The sequence below is a fragment of the Dryobates pubescens genome, chromosome 8, assembly GCF_014839835.1.
Source record: "Dryobates pubescens isolate bDryPub1 chromosome 8, bDryPub1.pri, whole genome shotgun sequence".
In the NCBI taxonomy this organism is placed as follows: domain Eukaryota; kingdom Metazoa; phylum Chordata; class Aves; order Piciformes; family Picidae; genus Dryobates; species Dryobates pubescens.
Genome location: NC_071619.1, coordinates 2014486 through 2036145, shown reverse-complemented (window position 1 = coordinate 2036145; position 21660 = coordinate 2014486). Strand labels below are relative to the sequence as shown.

The 21660-nt window shown below is 44.7% G+C and overlaps 1 protein-coding gene across 1 annotated transcript in view; it reads left to right on the top strand.

Annotated features, from left to right (window-relative positions):
• The window catches only part of PLPP4 (phospholipid phosphatase 4), a 54917-nt gene that overhangs the window by 17591 nt on the left and 15666 nt on the right, over positions 1 to 21660 (top strand). Inside the window, exons 2-5 of the mRNA XM_054163799.1 lie at positions 3782 to 3890; positions 8071 to 8161; positions 11814 to 11877; positions 13469 to 13593. Of these exons, the coding sequence (XP_054019774.1) occupies positions 3782 to 3890; positions 8071 to 8161; positions 11814 to 11877; positions 13469 to 13593 (389 nt within the window). The remainder of the gene's footprint in view (positions 1 to 3781; positions 3891 to 8070; positions 8162 to 11813; positions 11878 to 13468; positions 13594 to 21660) is intronic.

Sequence of the window (21660 nt, the reverse complement as noted above, 5' to 3'; positions counted from 1 at the left end):
AAGCTCTTTCAATGAGCCCTGCCAGCTCCTGTGCTAGGATCCCTGCCCACTTGGACACATCTTTTGCCAGCAGGCCCAGCGTTCTGTAAATCAACTCAAGATTAAAGAGCCCAAAGTCCTGCTGGAGACACCAGGCTTGGAGCCAGATACTGACCTGCTGGCTCTTCCTGTTCATTCCCTCATCACTCTGCACAGCTGTTGGGGGATAGGGGAGAACACTGCTTGCACTCCTGAACCCCTTAAGCAGTCATCTTCAGGCTCTGAAGTCTCTCTTCCTTGCCCTTAGACTTGTTGTTATCACTGCATCACTGTCTACCTGTGGATAGTAGTGTGAGGGCTGCACTAGGGAAGGAATGCTATAGGCTTGGGGCAGTGTGGCTGGAAAGCTGCTGGCACAAATGGATCTGAGGGTGCTAATGGACAAGCAGCTGAATGTGTGCCAGCAGTGTGCCCAGGTGGCCAAGAAATCCAAAGGCATCCTGGCTGGGATTAGAAATGCTGTGTCCAGCAGGAGCAGGGAGGGGATTGACCCCTGGTACTCAGCTGTGGGGAGGCCACACTTGGAGTGTTGTGTCCAGTTTTGGGCACCTCAGTACAAGGGAGATGTTGGAGGTGCTGGAGCCAGGGCAGAAGAGGGCAAGGAAGCTGGGAAGGGCCTGGAGAACAAATCTGATGATGGTTGGAAAATACCTTCAAGATGTTACTCTGAAAATGGAGCTGTTGGCCAGCAGCAGTCCTTGTGCTGTTAGTGCCTCTAAGGTGAATGCTAGTCATCATTTCTTTGCTGGTAGCTTCTATCTTTCTCTAACAGGACACAGCAATATAATGTTGGGCTCATCTACCCTATTCATGTCCTGTTCTTGTTGCTAGGTTGGGAACATGCTTTTCTACTCTGAGGCTGAAAGGTTTCTGCCTTGCCAGCTTTACCAGTGCAATGCTGTTTATTGCTCCTGCTCTGATCTTGGCGATTGCCAAATGTCACTGCTTTTTGATTTCCTGCTGATGAATGCCAGGGACTGATAGCTGCTGTTAAACAGCAGTTGAAGCAATCAGATGAGGTGCTAAACAATACTCTGCTGCTGCTTAAGAGAGATGAAAACCATGGTGGAAGCGCAGATCGTTTGAGGGGTTTGGAGCACAGCCCTGTGAGGAGAGGCTGAGGGAGCTGGGGTTGCTTAGCCTGCAGAAGAGGAGGCTCAGAGGAGACCTTCTTGCTCTCTCCAACTCCCTGAAGGGAGGTTGTAGCCAGGTGGGGGTTGGTCTCTTCTCCCAGGCACCCAGCACCAGAACAAGAGGACGCAGTCTCAAGCTGTGCCAGGGGAAGTTGAGGCTGGAGGTGAGGTGAAAGTTCTTCCCAGAAAGAGAGATTGGTCATTGGGATGTGCTGCCCAGGGAGATGGTGGAGTCACCCTCCCTGGAAGTGTTTAAGAGACTGGCTGAGGCTCTTGGTGCCATGGTTTAGTTGATTTAGTTGCTGGGTGATAGGTTGGGCTCAAAGATCTCAAAGGTCTTTTCCAACCTGGTTAATTCTGTATTCTAATAGAAAAAGTGTAGAAACCAGTTGTCTTTATCCAAGCACTGCATTCATTTCTAGCAACACCTAGTCATTTAAACAAGCTTGTGCTGGCTTATGAATAGTCATAGACTGCACTTTTGGTTAGGACGAAGGAACATAAATCACTGAGTGTCAGGCAGCTTAGGAACCAGTATGTCCTCATGATTGTTTAATAGAGTACAAAGGGAATTGCCTTCAAGCTAGTGAGATCTTGTATCCAGTAGCACATCCATGGTGCTTCAAAAAAAGAAAAAAGAAAAGAAGAAAATTGTTCTTTTATGAGCCTTGGCATAAAAATTTAATTAGCAGCTGAGCTCTTTCTAAAGATGGGAGAAAAAAAGTGATTTCTTTTTATAGAGTCACTTCCCTCGAACTGTTTACTTTGTGTTTCTGTATTGTTCACACAGGCAACATCTGCTACCTTCTACACCTATTTTTTGGGTTTTTAGCCCTCCTTTTGACTGGTTTCAGCAATTCTAATTTAGTTATTCCCCTCCAATCCTTCCCCCCCCCCCCCCCCCCCCCCATTATATTTCAGCATGTTTGAACACTGCTCTTGGAAGACTTTCAGAACATCGAGTCAGGGGAAGAAATGGTAACATCATCAGATTTAATAGGCAGTGGGTACAAAAGTGGTGTTATTAAACAAAGTAGTAATTGTAATAGTTATGAATGTCATTGATCTGTCAAAATGAAGCCTCCATCAGAAAAGTGCAAAGATAGTGAATAGATGCTCATCAGCTAGTCAGGCCTCAGCTGGAATCAGATAGTATTTATGTTATTTATTGTAGAATAGAATTAACCAGGTTGGAAAAGGCCTTTGAGATCATCAAGTCCAACCTATCACCTAACACCATCTGATCAACTAAACCATGGCACCTCCAGTGATGGTGACTCCACCACCTCCCTGGGCAGCACATTCCGATGGCCAATCTCTCTTTCTGGGAAGAATTTCTTCCTAACATCCAGCCTAAACCTCCCCTAGCACAGCTTAAGACTGTCCTCTCCTCCTGTCTCTGGTTGTCTGGGAGCAGAGAGCTCATTAAATCTTATGACTTGGCCTGTATTTCCAAGTCATTTGGATTTTGATTTCTGTTTCATTTCTCTGATTTAAGAGATGATACTTTAACCTTGGTTTTCTTCCATTACAAGGAGAATGGAATCAAGAAGTGCCTCAAACCATGAACTCTGTTGGCTCATGATGTCAAGTGGCTTAATGTCAAATTATTTCAAGCTCTGGTCTAATGTGACACATTTTCCACAAGTGCACTGATGTGCTGTCATCACCTTGAAGCATAAATATTTGTGTATGGTTTGCTGTTTTTGCAGTTAATAGAAATGCTCCAAGGCCTAGATGTGTCAAAGAACACAGCTCTGCTCCAAGGCCTTCCTTGGCATATCCATCAGCCCCTGTGCTTTGAATATTGCCTCAAAACTGAACATGAGCCAGCAGTGTGCCCAGGTGGCCAAGAAGGCCAATGGCATCCTGGCCTGCATCAGGAGCAGTGTGGCCAGCAGGAGCAGGGAAGTCATTCTGCCCTGTGCTCAGCACTGGTTAGGCCACACCTTGAGTCCTGTGTCCAGTTCTGGGCTCCTCAGTTTAAGAAGGACGTTGAGACACTTGAATGTGTCCAGAGAAGGGCAACAAAGCTGGGGAGAGGTCTGGAGCACAGCCCTGTGAGGAGAGGCTGAGGGAGCTGGGGTTGCTTAGCCTGGAGAAGAGGAAGCTCAGGGGAGACCTTCTTGCTCTCTCCAACTCCCTGAAGGGAGGTTGTAGCCAGGTGGGGGTTGGTCTCTTCTGCCAGACAACCAGCACCACAACAAGAGGACACAGTCTCAAGCTGTGCCAAGGGAGGTTTGGACTGGATGTTAGGAAGAAGTTCTTCCCAGAAAGAGAGATTTGCCTTTGGGATGTGCTGCCCAGGGGGAGGTGGTGGAGTCACCATCCCTGGAGGTGTTTAAGAAGAGCCTGGCTGAGGCACTTGGTACCATGGTTTAATTGATTAGATGGTGCTGGGTGATAGGTTGGATTTGATGATCTCAAAGGTCTTTTCCAACCTGGTTAATTCTGTATTACAAAGATAAATGGTGCATACCAGACCGTAATTAACTTAGGGGGAAGTTTGACATCATCAGGACTCTTCTAGGATTTTTGGGCATCATTTCAAACGGTGGGTTGGGGGGAGGGGAACCATACTAATTGTCTCTGTAATGGATGTTTTTCAGTTTCACGGAGTTTCTGGATCCATTCCAGCGGGTTATCCAGCCGGAAGAGATCTGGCTGTATAAAAATCCTTTGGTGCAATCTGACAACATCCCTACACGTCTGATGTTTGTAAGTACTGGAGGTTTGCTGGTCATTTGGTGCCTGGGAACTAAGTGCCCTTTCATTTGCTAAGCAGCAGGAAATCTCTCAGCAGTTTAGGACGTGTCTTTAATTGCGGTGACAATTGTTTCCCAGAGGGTAGGAAATCCTGGGGGAGCTTGGTAAAAAGCATCCTTACCAGGTGATTGAACTTACGAATGTTGATTTGAAGAGTCAAGCTAACAGTCATCTAGGTGGATCCTAGAGAAACGATTAGAGAAGCTTTTTGGATTAGCTGATTGGGTGACCTGACAAAACCTTGCCAGGCTCTTAGATTGGGTTAAATGCTTAACTTGGAAATCCGATTAGTTTTGGGCACGGAGGTACTTGCCTCCAAATATCTCAGTGCCTAATATATCTGCCTTCTCTTCTCCTCCTTTTCCCCCCCCTTCTCTTCTCCTCCTTTCCCCCCCCTTCTCTTCTCCTTTCCCCCCCCTTCTCTTCTCCTTTTCCCCCCCCCCTTCTCTTCTCCTCCTTTTCCCCCCCCTTCTCTTCTCCTCCTTTTCCCCCCCTTCTCTTCTCCTCCTTCCCCCCCCCCTTCTCCTCCTTCCCCCCCCATCTCCTCCTTTTCCCCCCCTTCTCTTCTCCTCCTTTTTCCCCCCCTTCTCTTCTCCTCCTTTTCCCCCCCCTTCTCTTCTCCTCCTTTTCCCCCCCCTTCTCTTCTCCTCCTTTTCCCCCCCTTCTCTTCTCCTCCTTCCCCCCCCCCATCTCTTCTCCTCCTTTTCCCCCCCCTTCTCTTCTCCTCCTTTCCCCCCCCCTTCTCTTCTCCTCCTTTTTTCCCCCATAGACAAAACCCTTTTAACTTCTGCCAGCAAGCATACCCAATATGCCTTAGAGCTGCCCTGCTGTCACCATTCCTCTGGCTCTCCCCAGCTGAGACTTGGCTGTCAGATTCTGATGGTTTCTCTGGTTATCAAAATTCATGGATTTGATAACCTTCACTTGCAATTGCAATGAGCTCCATATGTAAGAGTGCAGTGAGACAGGCCACTCCAGTAGTGCTGAGGAATTACAGGTATAGTTCAGGCTATTAAAACAAGTAGGTCAGGCTTGCAGAAGCTTTGTCAGCCAAAGTGGAGACTTTTTTCAGGAATGGGAGTGGCAGATGAGGTTAAGTCCTAGTGCCTTTACATCAACTCATCTTTTTCCTGTGTCTTCAGTAAAGCCAGAATTTTACTTCTCAGGTTAAGGCCTGAATGCAGAATAAATTTTGATCATCTGTGTTGTTTTCTCCTCAATTAAAAACATTTCCATAACTGCAGGCCAGAGGCTTTCAAAGAATTTGTAAAGAATTACTTGTCTTCTACTCTGGTGATGAAACACATGGCTATGGCTTACCAGAAAGCAGTCTCTCAGACTTTTCAACTGTTGGGTTATTTTACATGCTGAGAAATCCCAGCTCAAGAGAAATGTTGTGAATACTTCCAACCCAGATCTAAATCAGAAAAATCTGCATGAGAAGCAAACAAGTCTAAAAGACTGGAAAGACCAGAGCCTTGTTCTGTCTCTCTGTCAGTGGATATTGCTTGCCTTGGAAAGTGTCAACTTCTCTTGAATACATGGAAGTACGTGGGAGTCCCTGTAAATTTAGCACATCTCTGGCTTGCCAGAATGAATAATGAATGAGAGAGGTTTTGTCCATTTTACAAAAGCAGGGCAGCGCTGGGATATTGCACTGCTGGAAGAGGAAACGCTTCTGAGATGCATCTGAGGGGAGCGTTGCTCATCAGACCATTGCCAAATCTGTTATGGATATGAGCCATGCAGAAGCTTTTTTGTTTTTCCCAAACCAGAGAAACAGAGTCTTTAGCAAGCCACATTTTCTTTATTTGTGCATTTTGCTGCGGAACAAAGAATGCCTTCCACCTGATGCTGTTGTGTAAGGAGCAGCAGCGTTCTGCAAGCAGGAGTAGTTCTTCGTCTCTCCCCCAAAATCCGAATGCTTGTGAAGCGTGAGGAAATCTGCAGCTTTACCAGATTTCTGAAGATTGATTGTGAAGGGCTTTGGAACAAGCTGCCCCTTGAATTATGTCCTCTGTTGATATTTGCTGCTGCTTCTGCTCGTTCGAAAGATTTCTAACTCCATTAAAGCACCACTGTAAGGCTGTCAGCCCGGCTATATTTCTGCCTCTTCTTCAACAATGGAATGCAGATGCCTTTCTGTTTTCTTTCCCTGGTGGTGATCTTTACTTTTTAGAATGAAACTAATAATTCTAGGGGGGTTGCTTTGACTTTTTTTTTTAACTTTTACTTCTTGTCTCTGAAAGCAGAAATAAAATTACTACTGAGGGCAGCTAGAAGTGAGCATTGCTGCAGCAGTAACGTGTGTGGCACTGGCATCCTAACTCGACTCTCACCCTGTAGCAGAAGAAAGATTTAAGTGGAAATGGTGAATCTTTGTGCAAAAAAAAACCCCTGGTGCTGCCTGCCTTTCTAAATACAAAAAAGGGGAGCAGACTCCAGCATGTGTTTGAATCTGTGTGGCTCACCGAGTTAGGTATTTTGCAGATGCAGGTGAGAGCAATCTGTTCCAAGCTGCACTACCAAATGAACAAGTGTGGTGTATTTTTATGTCCTTCCCTGCTCAGAGAGATTCTAAAAATGTAATATGAAGACTGAGATGAATCAGGATTATAAAAAGAAGAGAGTCATCTTTTGTCATAAAGTGTGTTAGCCTGTCTGGTTTTCATTGCAGTGGCGCTCTTGAAGCGAGGCACTGTTCAGCCTCAGTAGAGACAGATTAATCTTGCTTAAGCCACTTGCTCCATATAATTAATTATGTTTTTTGCCCTCTTTTAAAAGACCCCAGTCATTGTCACTTTTCTTCAAAAGAGTAAATGCTTTTCAAAGCCTTTGATCTATTTTTGAGCAAATGTGATTGTGAAGAGATTTGGAGATTCCAGAAAGGGATTGGTTAACTTAGACTGAAACCACCCAGAAGAATCGATGGGACTGCCTTACCTACAGGCTGTCTCTTGCCACTGCAATGGAAGGTCTGAGTCAGAAGGGATGATGGAAGGACCAGCTGGGAACAAAATCATAGTTTCCATAGCAAGCTGCTAATGAAAAACTCCCTGATACTGTGTTTGGGAGAAACTGATTTGGCAGAGGACAATAAATACCTGCCCTTGGAGGACAGACCACAATATACAAAGTAGGATGGGAATGAGCTGTCCAGGGAGGGGATGGAGTCACCATCCCTGGAAGTGTTATAAAAAAGCCTGGATGTGGCTCCTGGTGCCATGGTTTAGTTCATTAGATGGTGTAAGGTGCTAGGTTGGACTTGATGAGCTCAGAGGTCTTTTCCAACCTGGGTGATTCTGTGGTTCTGCTCTTTGGAGAGCTGGCACGTTTACAGCAAGTCATCCACCACAGTCCAGATTGCTCTGTGGTGATGCTCTCTGTGGAAAGCCACTGTCTGCATTGACCATTTTAGGTTCCTTCTGGGAGGAATTGCTTTCCTAGAGTGCTGACAATAAAAGAATATGGTTCTGCTTAACCAGTGAGTAGTCTTGTAGGTGTTCATGTGGTGTTTTTCTGGTTTTGAGCAAAACATAGAACCATAGAATGGTCTGGGTTGGAAGGGACCTCCAGAAGTCATCTACTCCAACCCCTTCTGCAGTAAGCACAGATGAGGTTGCCCAGAGCCTCACAGTTCACATCCAAACACTTGTAAATGAAAGAATCATACAGATAGGATTTCAGTGCATTAAAGAATGAGAGGTAAAAACAGCAAGTCAAGTACAGAGCATTTTCATAGGTCAGGAAGTGCTGTTGAATGGGCTCTCACTTGAGAGCACAGCCTGGGTGGGCTGCCTGCTGGAGCAATGCCAAGTGTGGGGAAAAAGTGACCAAGGTCTGTATGGGTTAGTGTATGAACGTTGTGGACCTCTTCAGTTACAAAGCTGACATTTGAAATGCAGCTCCAGGCAATTACAAATCAATTACAGCCCACAGTTGCATTACCGTTTTAATGTATTCATTGCCCTGTACTTGTGAAGACAAATCATCCCACTTTGCTTAAGGTCAGGAGTTTGACAAAGATCGCTCAGCCTTCCAGTTTGAATGGAGCTAACTGGAACTAATTGCTCATCTGCTGGGCTGAGAAGGAACTGCTGCTCTCACACGTGGCATTTGTTCTCTCTTACAGGCGATTTCCTTCCTTACGCCACTTGCAGTCATTTTTGTGGTGAAAATAATCCGGCGGACAGACAAGACTGAAATTAAAGAGGCTTTCCTAGGTAATGTGTGTCAGACTTCAAGCTGGAGAGTGTGTGGTAGCTGCCAGAGATTGGTTCTAATTGTATTCTGAGCCTTGAAGAAAACCTGTCTCCATTGCAGTCCATTAGTGTTCAGTGCGGTTATAGTTGCAAGGCATCTCTAAAAGCCTTCCTTTTCATGGATATCTTTAAATGTACAGATTCTGTGCCTTAACTCCACGTGGTGGGTTGAAATTACCCCCCAAAATAAAACTGCCAGAGCAGCTCAGTTGGAAGCAAATGAAGCTGTATTTGCAATCAGACTGAAATCTAGAGCTATGAAATGCAATGAATGTGTACAAAACAGACAATATTTCCGGGTATTTACAATTCATAGACAACACAAGAACCCCCCCTGGACAAAACCAAGGGGTTACCAATAGCTTCCCCCCCTCTGCCCCCCCTGTACAAGGGAAAAGAGAAAAGAGAATTGCAGAGAGTAGTTTGTTAGTACTTAGCTACAAGAATGCAGCCAAGGTCAGCAACAGCCAAGCAAAAGCCACCAGGTGGTATCAGCTGGAGCAAAGAGCTGAGAAAGAGAGGAAGTTAATTTATGCAACTAACTTTATGTTAATTATCAGGCCAATATTTAGACCTTGTCACTATTTTTCTTTTGCATCCAGTGGTAATTTATTTCCTTTCTACCACTTTCTACTCTAAGATCTGTGGAAAAGTTCCCGGGCATCAGCCTAGAACTGCCACACTCCACAGTCTAGCTATCAAGGGCCAGAATTTGGTCAGCAAGGACAAGACCATCTGAGGGACTGTTCCTATGTATTTTTTTCTCTCACAGCCAATCTGTTTCTTACCTCCTGCTTATACTTTGCAGCTATTGTAATTTAAGGGTTTGACTGGAAAGTGCTGTGAGACTCAGCTGCTTAGTGTAGAGAATTACTCCTCTCATTGTTTTCTCTGACCTTCTCCTGGAGTTTATTGTCCCCCACTGCAAAGTCCGTGCTCATGGCTCAGCTTTTCTGATCAGAAACTCATGTCTCATCATAAACTGCCACTGGAGTTAGATGTGCACTTAATCCTGGACTGAGAGCTGCTATGGCTCTGTTATTGGTGAGTCCTAATTCCAGTTATAGGCGGCAACTTTGAGCAGAGGAGCAGGCAGACAAGGGGGATGGTAAGTCTCAAACTGTGCCAGCTAGTTCTGGCTGTGCCTATTTTTGGAAGTCTTTTAGTCATTTATGTCCAGATCCTTCTTGCACAGATATTGCCAGAGACCAAAACTGGCTGAAGCACTTTCACTGGCAGAGGATACTTTGAAGCACTAGGAACTTGTGGTGGGTTGAAGTTTCGCTCCCCAGCATTAACCTTGCCAGACCAACTCAGTTAGAATCAAGTGGAAGCTGCATTCACAAGCAAGAGCTGCACTCTACAATGGAATGCAGTGAATATGTACAAATATACAGGATTTACAATGTCATAGACATATTTACAATTAGCAACCATGAAAATCCCCCTGGTCAGAGACCAGGGAAGCTGTTCCACTGCCCTCCCCTCTACCCCCCTGTTCCACGAGAGAGAGAGAGAAGCAGAGGGTTAGACTTAACTGAACAGCTCAGCCAAGGCCAGCCAACCAGCAGGTTAATCTCTCCCAAGGGAAGCAAAACCAGCAGAGATCAGAAAAGAAAAAGTAATTGTGTAGGTACAGCCCATCTTATTCTAGATATTTCTCTTTTGACTTCCTTTTCACACCCAATTATTTATAGTTTTCTACTTTTCTGCTCAAAATCTGTAACTAAATTTTAAAGCAGCAGCACAACTGCAGATGCTTTTGTTGGCAGTGTGTCTGAAATGTGCCTAATTCAGAACTTCTGCTTGGCTGCCTAACTTCCACTTTAGTTTATTGGCCATTAGACTGTAAGGCCAAACTGATGCTCAGCCTTACCTTGGCTGGATGGGATGTAAATGACACTGTGTATCTGCTGTTAATGGTTTAATTTGGGGTTTTTGAGACCAGACTGAGTTCCCATAGCTTGCTCTTTCTCCAGTTGCTCTAACACAAGTGTGAAAAGATTCTAATTGTGTTTTGGCTGCTGCCTGTCATTTGTAGTAAGTTCTGAAATGCCTTATAATGGTATTTTACTGACACATCCATTCAGTAGAAATAACTGATGTGCAAAATGCATGCATTCACAGTTCTGAGTTTCACTTTCTGTCATTTAAGATGGGAAAGAGCTTTGGATTAGTTTCCTCATCACTTATTCTCACCCAGACAGAGTAAACTATACTGCATGTCTCAGGAAGCAGCTGTCTCTTTCAACAGGAGAATGTTGTGCCCTGCCATTGATTCATAGGCAGTTGACTTGGTGGAACTTTTCAGGTCACCTTGCTACCATAAATAACAGGGAAATCTGAGAGGAAGAAGAGAGCATGGAACTGGGAGGTCACTGTGAGCATAGGTGTTGAAAGTGGCAGACTTCTTGGAAGAGTGTCTCCAGATTGACTTGTTCTTTTATCTTTGCTGGCAGCTGTTGCTATAGTCTGAGAGGACCTTTTGTTTTTTCTCCTTTGATGGAGGACCTCCTTTCATTTTTTTTAACCTAATGAAAACTAGATTCTATGACACACACATTGTTATGATCTATTAGAGCCTCAAGCAAAGGTTTTATGGAGACAAGATGAGTGCTGCCAACAGGCAGCAGCATCTGGGGCAGCAGTCCAATGAGAAAATAATTTGTGTGGTTGTCATAATCCAAAGTGATGTTACTCTAAGTGTTCTGCTGGAAACCAGAGGTTTGCCTGATAGTTGCTTGGTTGGTTTGGGTTGGGGTTTTTTTTCTGATGGGAAATAAAATTCAGTGACTCTTTTGTTGCAACAGGGAGCTACAATGTGGACAGCAGCACTAAATCACTTTTAGTGATATATTTAGTGTATGTGCTGGATCCAAGTGCCACTGAAATCAAGGCAGAGATCTGCACAGGCTTTAGATGAGCTTCTTCAGAACTCTGGGGCCTCAGCATGCAAGCACAGATAAGAATGATGTTTCAGTCCTGCCCAGGATGACAGTTCCCCTTTATTACATCGATTTTAATCCTGGGAGCAAATGTAAGAGGGAAGTGCCAAGAGTTTTAGTCAAGATAGCCACAGCTTTTCAAAGAAAAAGTTAAAAACTAGAAATCATCCCATTCCAGTTACAGCCAAAATGCAATTCTTTAGTCTGAAAGTGGGCTGCTTAGTTGCATCATACATATGTATATATATGTATATATAGAGCAATCATACATATACCTAACCACACACAGACACACTAGTACAGGAATTCTCCTCGACCCAAGGAGTGTGGGATTTTAATGTAATAAATTACAGAGCTGATAAACACAATCCTTGATCATCTAATAATTATTTCTGCTTGATGATTTATGCCTGTGCAAATGGCATGACAGGCCAAAAGAAACAAGATTTCTCCAGAGTAAAAGCAGAACAAAGTTAACTCTTGTGGTTATTATGATGCTCTGGGTTCTGTCCTTAGTCTGGTTAAGAAGGAAAAACAGTAGGCTGCCAAAATGGTTCAGTTGTCAGTCCAAGTATAGCTTTCAGTCTGTAAATCAAATGCTGTAACACTGCAATTTATAGCTTGGTATTTAGTTTCTTATTGTTCTGTTTGTTCATTTTGTTTTGTAGCTGTTTCCTTGGCTCTAGCTCTGAATGGTGTCTGCACAAATACCATTAAATTAATAGTGGGAAGGTAAGTTCTGTTGTGTTATAAATGAGAGCTTTAGCTGCTAAGACAAATGGAGACAGATTGGCCAATAGAATAGATCTTAATAAAAAGATAACTGCTGTTCCAGAGCACGTGCAATTAGAATAGGCCCCTGGGAAGCTGTCTTTTCCCTGGTGCAGGTGTTGTACAACTTCATTATGTGACATCCAGCTGTGGCAGGGAATCTGTGCCCCAGTGCTTTGTTACTTGTTTGACTGGCTGGTGGATCCAAACAAGCAAGGAGTTTGAAAGGCAAGGAGTGAGCTGAAATCAGTTCATTAAATTTGCAACACAGAAGGGAAGAGCCACGTGGGAGTTCAGATGCCAGTGCCATGTCTGATTTAATAGACATCAGTTGAGCCTCTCCATAACCCAGTGCCCACACTTTGGATTCATGCATGTTACTGAGCACGATTATTTCCAGGTAACATCACGATCCATGGCAGAACAAGCCCTGGAGCTAAGGAACAAGTACATTCCTTGGTAGGCTCTCTTCTTGGGGAAGCAGAAATGTGAATGAAGGGCTCAGAAAAATGCTAGCAAACAAAACTATCTGGAAGATCATTTTTTGGGGTGGGTTTTGGCTTTCTTTTTAACCTCTCAAAGATTTTGACTCATTTAAACGGAGAGTTTTCTACTTGACTTGAATTCATACCCTTTTTCATACAGACCAGTGGTAGTGCTGCATTTGTTGTTTACTTATTTTTCAGCACTGAGGAAGCAGCACTTGTGCTTGGCTTGTGAGGAAGCCTCTCTGCTGCAGTGCTGATGCCCTGACAATAATGGTACTTGGCACTTGTATTCCACGAGTGCTTTTGAAATATAATTAAGAATGTCTGCACCATCTTCTTCAGGCAGACAGACTCTGGGATTCTTCAGGCAGACATGAGCTCATTTGGCCTGCGCTCCCAAGACAACTGGTTGCTCTGTCATTTTGCCTCTGAATCTGTGGTCATTCACTTTGCTTCTCCACGTGGTTCATTAGCTCAGGATCAGTATGAGGGCAGTCAAATCCAGGTGCTATCATTTAGCTCAAAGCAGGATAGAAGAAACCCAGGAGGGTTGTTCAGTGCAGTTAGACAGTCAGCGTCAAAGCTGGCATTAGAATTTTGGGGGGGTTTTGGTGCAAATCTCCTAGTCTGAGCTGCAGTCCTCAGCTAGAAGCATCAGCAAGACTTGTGCAGCTCCGTGTTGTTGTTGCGCTGCTTCGCTCTGCCGCTGGAAGTGGTGTACAGGATTGATTGCTCAATACAAGAGTAACCCTGCCTGTTTGTTTCCAGAGACAGCTCCCACTTGTGTGCTGCACTGGAAGCTTTCCTGAGAGAGCCTGGCTGCAAAAATGTGGTCTTGAATTGAGGGACATGTTTTAGTGGTGGACTTGGCAGTGTTAGGCTTACTGTTGGACTCTTACGATCTTAAGGGTTTGTTCCAGCTTCAGTGATTCTGTGATTTCTCTTGCTGTTTTGAGGCAGGAGGAACTGAACTCTGTTTAATGAGCAGTAAATGTAATAATCACTCTGAGGTTTATTTGCTACTACAGCTTTTGTATTTTTAATATCCATGGTGTCTTTTGTAGACCGCGTCCCGATTTCTTTTACCGCTGCTTTCCAGATGGAGTCATGAACTCTGAAATGCACTGCACAGGTGACCCAGATCTGGTGTCTGAAGGCAGAAAGAGCTTTCCGAGTATCCACTCTTCCTGTAAGTTCATTTCAGTGCAGCACCTCTTTTGTACAAACCTCTCCTAGCTGTGTTTCAGCACTGCTCTTGTTTGGTTCAGTCGTGAGCCTGATTTTCGCTGGGGGAGCCTGGACTTGTGTCTTAGGTTGCCACTCCCAGAAGTTTCCTTCTGGAAAGTTGTGAGCCTGTGACTCTTCCTTATCAGGGGAGGTTCAGGCTGGATGTTAGGAAAAAGTTCTATACAGAAAGAGTGATTGCACATTGGAATGGGCTGCCTGGGGAGGTGGTGGAGTCGCCATCACTGGAGGTGTTCAGGAGGAGACTTGATGGGGTGCTTGGTGCCGTGGGTTAGTTGTTTAGGTGGTGTTGGATTGGTTGATGGGTTGGACACGATAATCTTGAAGGTCTCTTCCAACCTGGTTTATTCTATGTATATATATATATATATGTAGAATGACAACCAAGGCTGAGCTACCTGACTTCACCGAGAGGACTATCAGTAGAACAAAGCACCTACTCAAAGTTAAAGAGAACTATGGTTCTGAGAGACTACCTGTTCCTAGTGCAGACCTCTGCATGCAGCCTTTGTCGATCCAGCAAATGTTAATTTGTTGTATTCCACTGAAGTATGAAATGTGCCAAGGCATGTTTGACCTGCATAGCTTTGACAACATCTGGTTAATATCTTTCAAGTACTGGATCTGTGAAACCAAACTTCAGTCACAAAGACAGTTCCACTTCTTTTATCGCTGAAGTTTCTTCAGGGGAGGTTCCACCCTCTAGGGTGGAAGGGATAGAAAAGAATCCCACAGAGATGTTGTTGCATCGTTTTGATGCTGTTCATTCTAATGAACTGGGTACAAAGTGAGCTTCAAGAAGTGGCTACAGCACTAGAAGCTACTGTAATATGCCATTCATGGTTTTGGTGGTAGCCCCTGCTGGTTGTGGCTAGAGGATGGATCCTTGTCCATGTGATTCTGAGGGGCTCTTGTTGAGATGCCTGCTGCCACAGTACTGCTTTGCCTGGGCACCAGCAGGATTAAATAATAGCTCTGTTCCCAGCTCAGGGGAGCAGAGGAAAATAGGTAGAATGTCCTGACTTTTCTGTCAGCATGGCAGCACAGAGGTGTGTAACGAGGGAGCAAGTGTAGCAGTAGTAACTCATTTAAGGAAGCAGGTGGGCAGGAAACAGAGGTACATTTGGTACAGTACGGTTTCTGTGATGTCTTGTCTGTTCCTAGGACATCAGTGTCACTTGTCACTCCATGTGACTTTGAGGAGGTTTCCAATCTAGGTCTGATGGTTTGATCAGTTACTGTCTAAGCAGTATGCTTTATCCTGACAGGCATTTGGATGGGTTCATTAAAACTCGCAGGGCTGATGGAATTAGCTGTGTTAACTCAGATCTTTCCAAAGGTTCCTTTCTTTGTCTTTAGGAGATGACTTCCAGAGTGCTTAGTGTCAAGTGCCTAATAAAACTTCTTTTCATCTGTAAAACAACTTGATTTCTGTGAGCTGCTTTGCTTTTGTTTGGCCAGCATTGTTTATGCCTTGTGCTGGTCTGTTGCCAAGGGCTGCCAATTGACTACCAGGAAGTCATATGTCTGGAGTTTGGTTTGCTGCCCTTTTGGTTTCTTTCTGTAGGAATAACTTCAAATTGTCTAAGTGTGCAGAATGATAGAGTGCAAACAAGATGGGTAATGAGACGAAGGAAATTCGGAGCTGATCTTCCTCTTCCACTCTTGTTTGAATCTCGAAACCAGATAAGGGGAGCAGTAGCTGTTGGTGGCTAGAAGCTTTGTAGTCCTAAATGACAAACCACTTTAGTTGTCTCAGATTTTGTTTATGAGCTTTGATTACATTAAGGAGAGAAGGGCAGAATATGCTGTGTGCTGCTTAGAACAAAAGGTATTTATTGCTGTTTGCAATCTGTCTTCAGATCTGCTGTCACACTTAATTGCAGCCCTCCTGGTTAAGCATTCTGTCGATGTGTAATAACACAGGCTTTAAGTGAGTGCATGTATACACACATCCTGGGATTTGCAGATTAGCCCTCAGCAAGTGCTGCAGCTTGTCCCTTCCCTAAAATGCAGCAGTTTACACCGGGGCTGTGAAGTGCTGAGTGGCAGAGGACACCCAGTGTGCTTTTGTTTTTGCACAGAGGAGGCACTGTATGCGTGGCAGGCTCTGGCTAGCTCTGGCACACACACTGCTTCTCTTACTGACACTGCACAGCACAGGCCTTTGTCCCTCTGCCAGTGGGGCAGCCAGAGGATGCATGCTTGTGTTTCAACTAGCATTGGGGTTGTTTAAGCACTAAAGTTATGATGCTGCAGCTCACACAAAATTCAGTTGGAGTGGGATGGTGGCCTAGGGTATTTAGATCACAATGAGGAGAACAGCTTTCCCCATCCCTTAGTAATATCACAGTATCACAGGATGTTAGTGCTTGAAAGAGACCTTCAGAGATCATCCAGTCCCAACCCCCCTGCCAAAGCAGCATCACCCATGGTAATCAACACAGGGATGCATCCAAGTGGGTTTGGAAAGTCTCCAGAGAAGGAGACTCCACAAATCTCTGAGCAGCCTGCTCCAGGGTTCTGTCACCCTCACTGTAAAGAAGTTTCTCCTCATGTTGAGCTGAAATGATTCTATGATTCTGTGAAATCTTCTGTGTTCCAGCTTGTACCTGTTCCTTGGCTTACTAACTGTGCACCACCCAAAAGAGCTTGGCCTCCTCCACTTACCCACCCCTCAGATAGTTATAATCTAATACTAGCGTGTGGCTGAGCTGACCATGCTTGCCCCCCACAGAGCCTTGATTACAGTACGGTAAGAATGAAGAGATACTACATATGCAGGAATTCTTTTAGCATGTGCTGAAGGGAGGCAGTTCTGCTGGAAGCACTTTGCTGTTTGAAGCCTGGTGTAATAATACCCAAGTCTGTGACACGACTGTGTTTTGAAGCCCTGAAATCCATGCATATTTTAGCCTCATAACAGAGAAGGAAACCTTTTGCGTTTGAGAATCTCATAATACTAACCTCTGCTCCTTCTCTGGGTCAAAAGTAGTTAGATAAGCAGGATTGTGGGCACCCAGCACCAGAACAAGAGGACGCAGTCTCAAGCTGTGCCAGGGGAAGTTTAGGCTCAAGGTGAGAAGAAAGTTCTTTCCAGAAAGAGTAATTGGCCACTGGGATGTGCTGCCCAGGGAGGTGGTGGAGTCACCATCCCTGGAGGTGTTCAAAAACACTTGGAGCCATGGCTTAGTTAGTCATGAGGTGTTGGATGATAGGTTGGACTTGATGATCTCTGAGGTCTTTTCTAACCTTATCGATTCTCTGATTGTTTTATCAAGAATAGTTTATAGTTGTGATAATAAATAGTTTCTTGCTCTTCCTTCAACCCCACTAGACTGAGGGGTGAGAAACAAAGAAGTATCACGGGAAGCACAGATCTTCCTGGATGTGTGAAGCAATAAGGATGTTGAGGATATGATAATTGGTGTTTGAAATTTTTGCTGTAAGTCTGTATGTTCAGTATTTTGTGCAGTGTGTGAATCATTCCTCTTCTACCTCTCACTCCCTGTGAAAAATTATTCTCTTCTTTCAGTTTTAAAAAGCTGCTTTTCCTGCCTCCTTAACATGTAGGCAATTGTACTTCCATAAACTCAGTCCAAGATGTTCTTTCTTGGCTCATTTCCCCCTTCCTTCAGCATAAGATTGCTCCTAGGTGAAATGAAGCAGTTCCATTCCTCAGGTTTCTGTCATCTGTTTGCTGTGGAGTTCATGAAGGAGCACTCACAAAAAGATTTGTATTGTTTGGTTGGTTGTTTTCTTTTGTTGTTGTTTCTTTGATCATGTGTGTGGTTTTCTTCTGTCCTCATGACTGTGAAAATGTAAGTGGGAAGGATGAGAGTTGACATAAACTGTAGCACCTCTCTTGGAATAATAGTCACAAGTAGCCCTTCTTGAACACATGAAAGAAATAAAGCACAAGTAAAAGGTGCCAGGCAGCTCATAAAGAGGGGTGAGAAGCATCAGTGAAGAGCCATTTTCATCTTCAGAACAGTTTTTCTTAGAGCATTCCTTGGGCAGACTGTCAATCAAAAAAGCTTTGTTATCCCAGGATCTAAAACATGATCCATGCGGAGTGATGCCTTAAACAAGAGCTGTGAGTGCTGTGCTCCAGGAAGGTAGTGCAGGGATCTATGACAAGAGTGACAGTACTGACACCCTGAGGTGGCCTGACCTGACCCTGAGTACTCAGTAGAAATGTGAGCTGCCTGTCATCCACTTTGAGACTCAGCTTGTGCCCTGAAGGAGACTCTTCTCCTTACTAGAGCACAAGTGATTTTCTTGGCTTGAACTGCCATGTCTTAATCATAGTCATAGAATTGTTAGGGTTGGAAGAGAACTCAAAGATCATCCAGTTCCAACCCCCCTGCCATGGGCAGGGACACCTCCCACTAGAGCAGGGTGCCCAGAGCTACATCCAGCCTGGCCTTAAAAATGAAGGTAGTGATAGGACTGGGGGGAATGGAGCAAAACTAGAAGTGGGTGGGTTCAGATTGGATGTTAGGAGCAAGTTGTTCCCCATGAGGGTGGTGAGAGCCTGGCACAGGTTGCCCTGGGAGGTGGTGGAAGCCTCATCCCTGGAGGTGTTTGCAGCCAGGCTGGATGTGGCTGTGAGCAACCTGCTGCAGTGTGAGGTGTCCCTGCCCATGGCAGGGGGGTTGGAAGTGGCTGATCCTTGAGGTTCCTTCCAGCCCTGACAATTCTGTGGTTCTGTGCAGTGTGAGTAAATAAGAGCAACACAACTCATTTTAGTTAGAAACACCAAGAACCCTGTGAATGAAATGCCAAATTCTTGGCCCTGTTTGCTTTCTAAGAGCAAGTGATTTATTCATCATGATCTAACTCTGCTTAGCCTCTTATTCTACTCAAAATACTTTGCAAGCAGATTGCAGTTGTCAGAGTGTTGGGCTCAGTTTTTGGTGACTGTTTGTAAATGTGTTGTTTCTGAACTGGTCAGAAATACTTCAGCTAGAGTTTCCAGCCAAGGGATTGCTGTCATAGGCTTGAGGTGTTGTTTCTGGATTGGACAGAACAGAACTATTTAAGGTGTATTTTTCGGCCAGGGGATTGCTGTCATAGACTTGAGGAAGCTGCAAGAAATTGGTTTTGATACCTTTGTGCTGAAGGGAGAAAGGATGGCTTGGTGAGTTTAATTTACAGAATCACACAGAGTGGTAGGCTTTGGAAGGGACCTCTGAAGATCCTCAAGTCCACCCTCCTTGCTGCAGCAGGATCACCTAGATTAAATCACACAGGAGCACATCCAGGTGGGTTTTGAATGACTCCAGAGACAGACACTCTACAATCTCTCTAGGAGGTGGAGTCACCCTCAAAAGTGAAGGATTATTTCCTTAATCTTACTTCCTTGCAACCTGTACAGATTAGGTGTGGGTCAGTGGCAGATGGAGCCCATGAATATCATGAGTACCCCAAAGTGCATCTTGAAACTGATGTGGCTGCTATGAATAAATGAATAATGCCTTGCTAGTCTGGTTTGTATCAGCTTGTACTTTGATCCACAGAATTGTTAGATTGAAAGTACCTCTTGGAGTCATCAAGTCCAGTTCTGTGCCCCTCAGTTTAGGAAAGATGTTGACTTGCTGGAATGTGTCCAGAGAAGAGCAACGAGGCTGGGGAGGGGTCTGGTGCACAGCCCTGCAAGAAGATGCTTAGGGAGCTGGGGTTGCTTAGCCTGGAGAAGAGGAGGCTCAGGGGAGACCTCCTTGCTCTCTACAACTACCTGAAGGGAGGTTGCAGCCAGGTGGGGGTTGGTCTCTTCTCCCAGGCAAGCAGCAGCAGAACAAGAGGACACAGTCTCAATCTGGGCCAGGGAGGTTTAGGCTGGAGGTGAGGAGAAAGCTCTTCCCAGAAAGAGTAATTGGCCATTGGGATGTGCTGCCCAGGGAGGTGGTGGAGTCACCATCCCTGAAGTGTATAAAAAGAGCCTGGCTGAGGCACTTGGTGCCATGGTTTAGTTGATGAGATGGTTTTGGGTGATAGGTTGGACTTGATGATAATAATAATAACAAACCAGGTTGGAAGAGACCTTCAAGATCATCGCGTCCAGCCCCTCAACCAATCCAACACCACCTAAACAACTAACCCATGGCACCAAGCACCCCGTGAAGGTCTTTTCCAACCTGGTCTGTTCTGTAAGTTCCAACCTGCTACTCCAAGAAGGGTCAGTGAAAGCAGATTCCTCAGAACAGGGCCCAGCTGAGGTTTGTAATGTAACTGAATAAGGAGACAGAACTTTGTTGAACTTCAGGAGGTTGATGTCCGCTATTGATCCCAGATAGAAGGGTCCCAATTGGTGCCAGTGGAGCTGACATCAACTGAGTGCAAACCAAACTTGATGAGAGTCAGTTGAGTTTCACAGAGGCTGCAGAAATAAGCTTACAATTTCATCTTGGATTGGATAGATTTTGGGGAATAGAATCAATAAAAGAACATTTTCTGTACAGAAGTGCTGAACTAGCAGCAAAATGAACAAGGCACTTATGTGGTTTTCTTTCAAAGCTGCAATTTAGTTACTTAAATGAGTTTGAAAAGTTGACTTTTGGCTAAATTGTGCCATTGATTTTTTATTATTATTTTTTCATCTATTTTTAATAGAATTCTTTCTTGATTGCAGAACTTCCTTTACCTTTTGCAAGGTAAAATCAAGGTTGAAGAAATTCCTCTGCAGTACGATATCCATTTGATTTGTACAGCCTCCAGAGGGAATGTTAGCATAGTGCTGTACAAGAGCTCTTGTTTCCTGCATGTGTGTTTGTGCTGCTTTGCTGTGTTGTATTGGCTGGAGGGAAGTTGTGGAGATTACTGTTGCCTACAGCTGAAGAAATCAGAGCTTCATCAGAAATCTGAAATGAAGCATGTAATAAGAGCATTTGGTTGTGAGGACAACAGCAGCAGCTGTTATGTTTTTTAATTACCTCCTTGATGAATGAAAGTGTCCTGTTATGCAGTGACAGGACCAGGGGCAATGGCTTCAAACTAGAGAAGAGCAGATCTAGACTGAGTGTCAGGAGCAGGTTCTTTACTGTGAGGGTGGTGGAACACTGCAACAGGTTGTCCAGGGAGGTGGTTGAGGCCCCATCCCTGGAGGTGAGGCTGGACAGGGCTCTGGGCAACCTGATCTAGTTGAGGATGTCCCTGCTGACTGCTGAGAGGGTTGGACTGGATGACCTTTGGAGGTGCCTTCCAACCCAGACCATTCCATGGTTCTATGTTTGAGAGAATAATGATCCTTGAGGTCCCTTCCAACCATAACAATTCTGTGATTCTATGACTTTCTGTGGCAACATTTTCATTCTGGTAAGGCAGATGCTGTTGATGACAGTGTTGGGGACAATCCCCTCTTGTAGCACCGTGTTTCATATCTTGGTGTGGTCTTCAAGCCCATGCTAAGAATAAACTGGAGTATGTAGGGGTAGAGCTACCTGGAAGTAAAACCAACTGTTCTGTTTCCATGGGGACTTCAAATCAGCCTGCAGGGTGATCACCTTCATGAGCTGGGGTGTTTGTTTCCTACTGTACAAGAGCCTGTTGTGATTAGTCTCCAAATGCTACTGGTTGACCCTTTTGAGCAGCAAGAGTAATGGAGCTGACTCACATAAGTACCTGCTCTTGTAATGCAAATAACCCTGTGTCAGTCCAGAATGATTTCAATAAAAACAAGCCTATTAACTACCATTCTGCTGCAAGCAAGAGTGAAAAAAGGAATCAGTAAAAACTTTGAAATTGAATTGTAAAGTTGACATGCTAGGCACCTTGCTTTAGAGGTGGCTGGATGATTTACCAGGTGGCAGAAATCTCAGTCATTAAGAGAAAACAAGGGGATATTAAACATCTCTTGAGATAAAAGCTGTGAGGCAAGTGCAGGAAATCAAACACATTGCTTCTTTCAGAACAAGAAGAGTACAGAACATCTGCAGAAAGCCTCATCTGGAGTTTGCTATTACTGTCAGCTCTACCCAGAAAGCAGCAGCTATTAGAGGGAAGTAGGAAG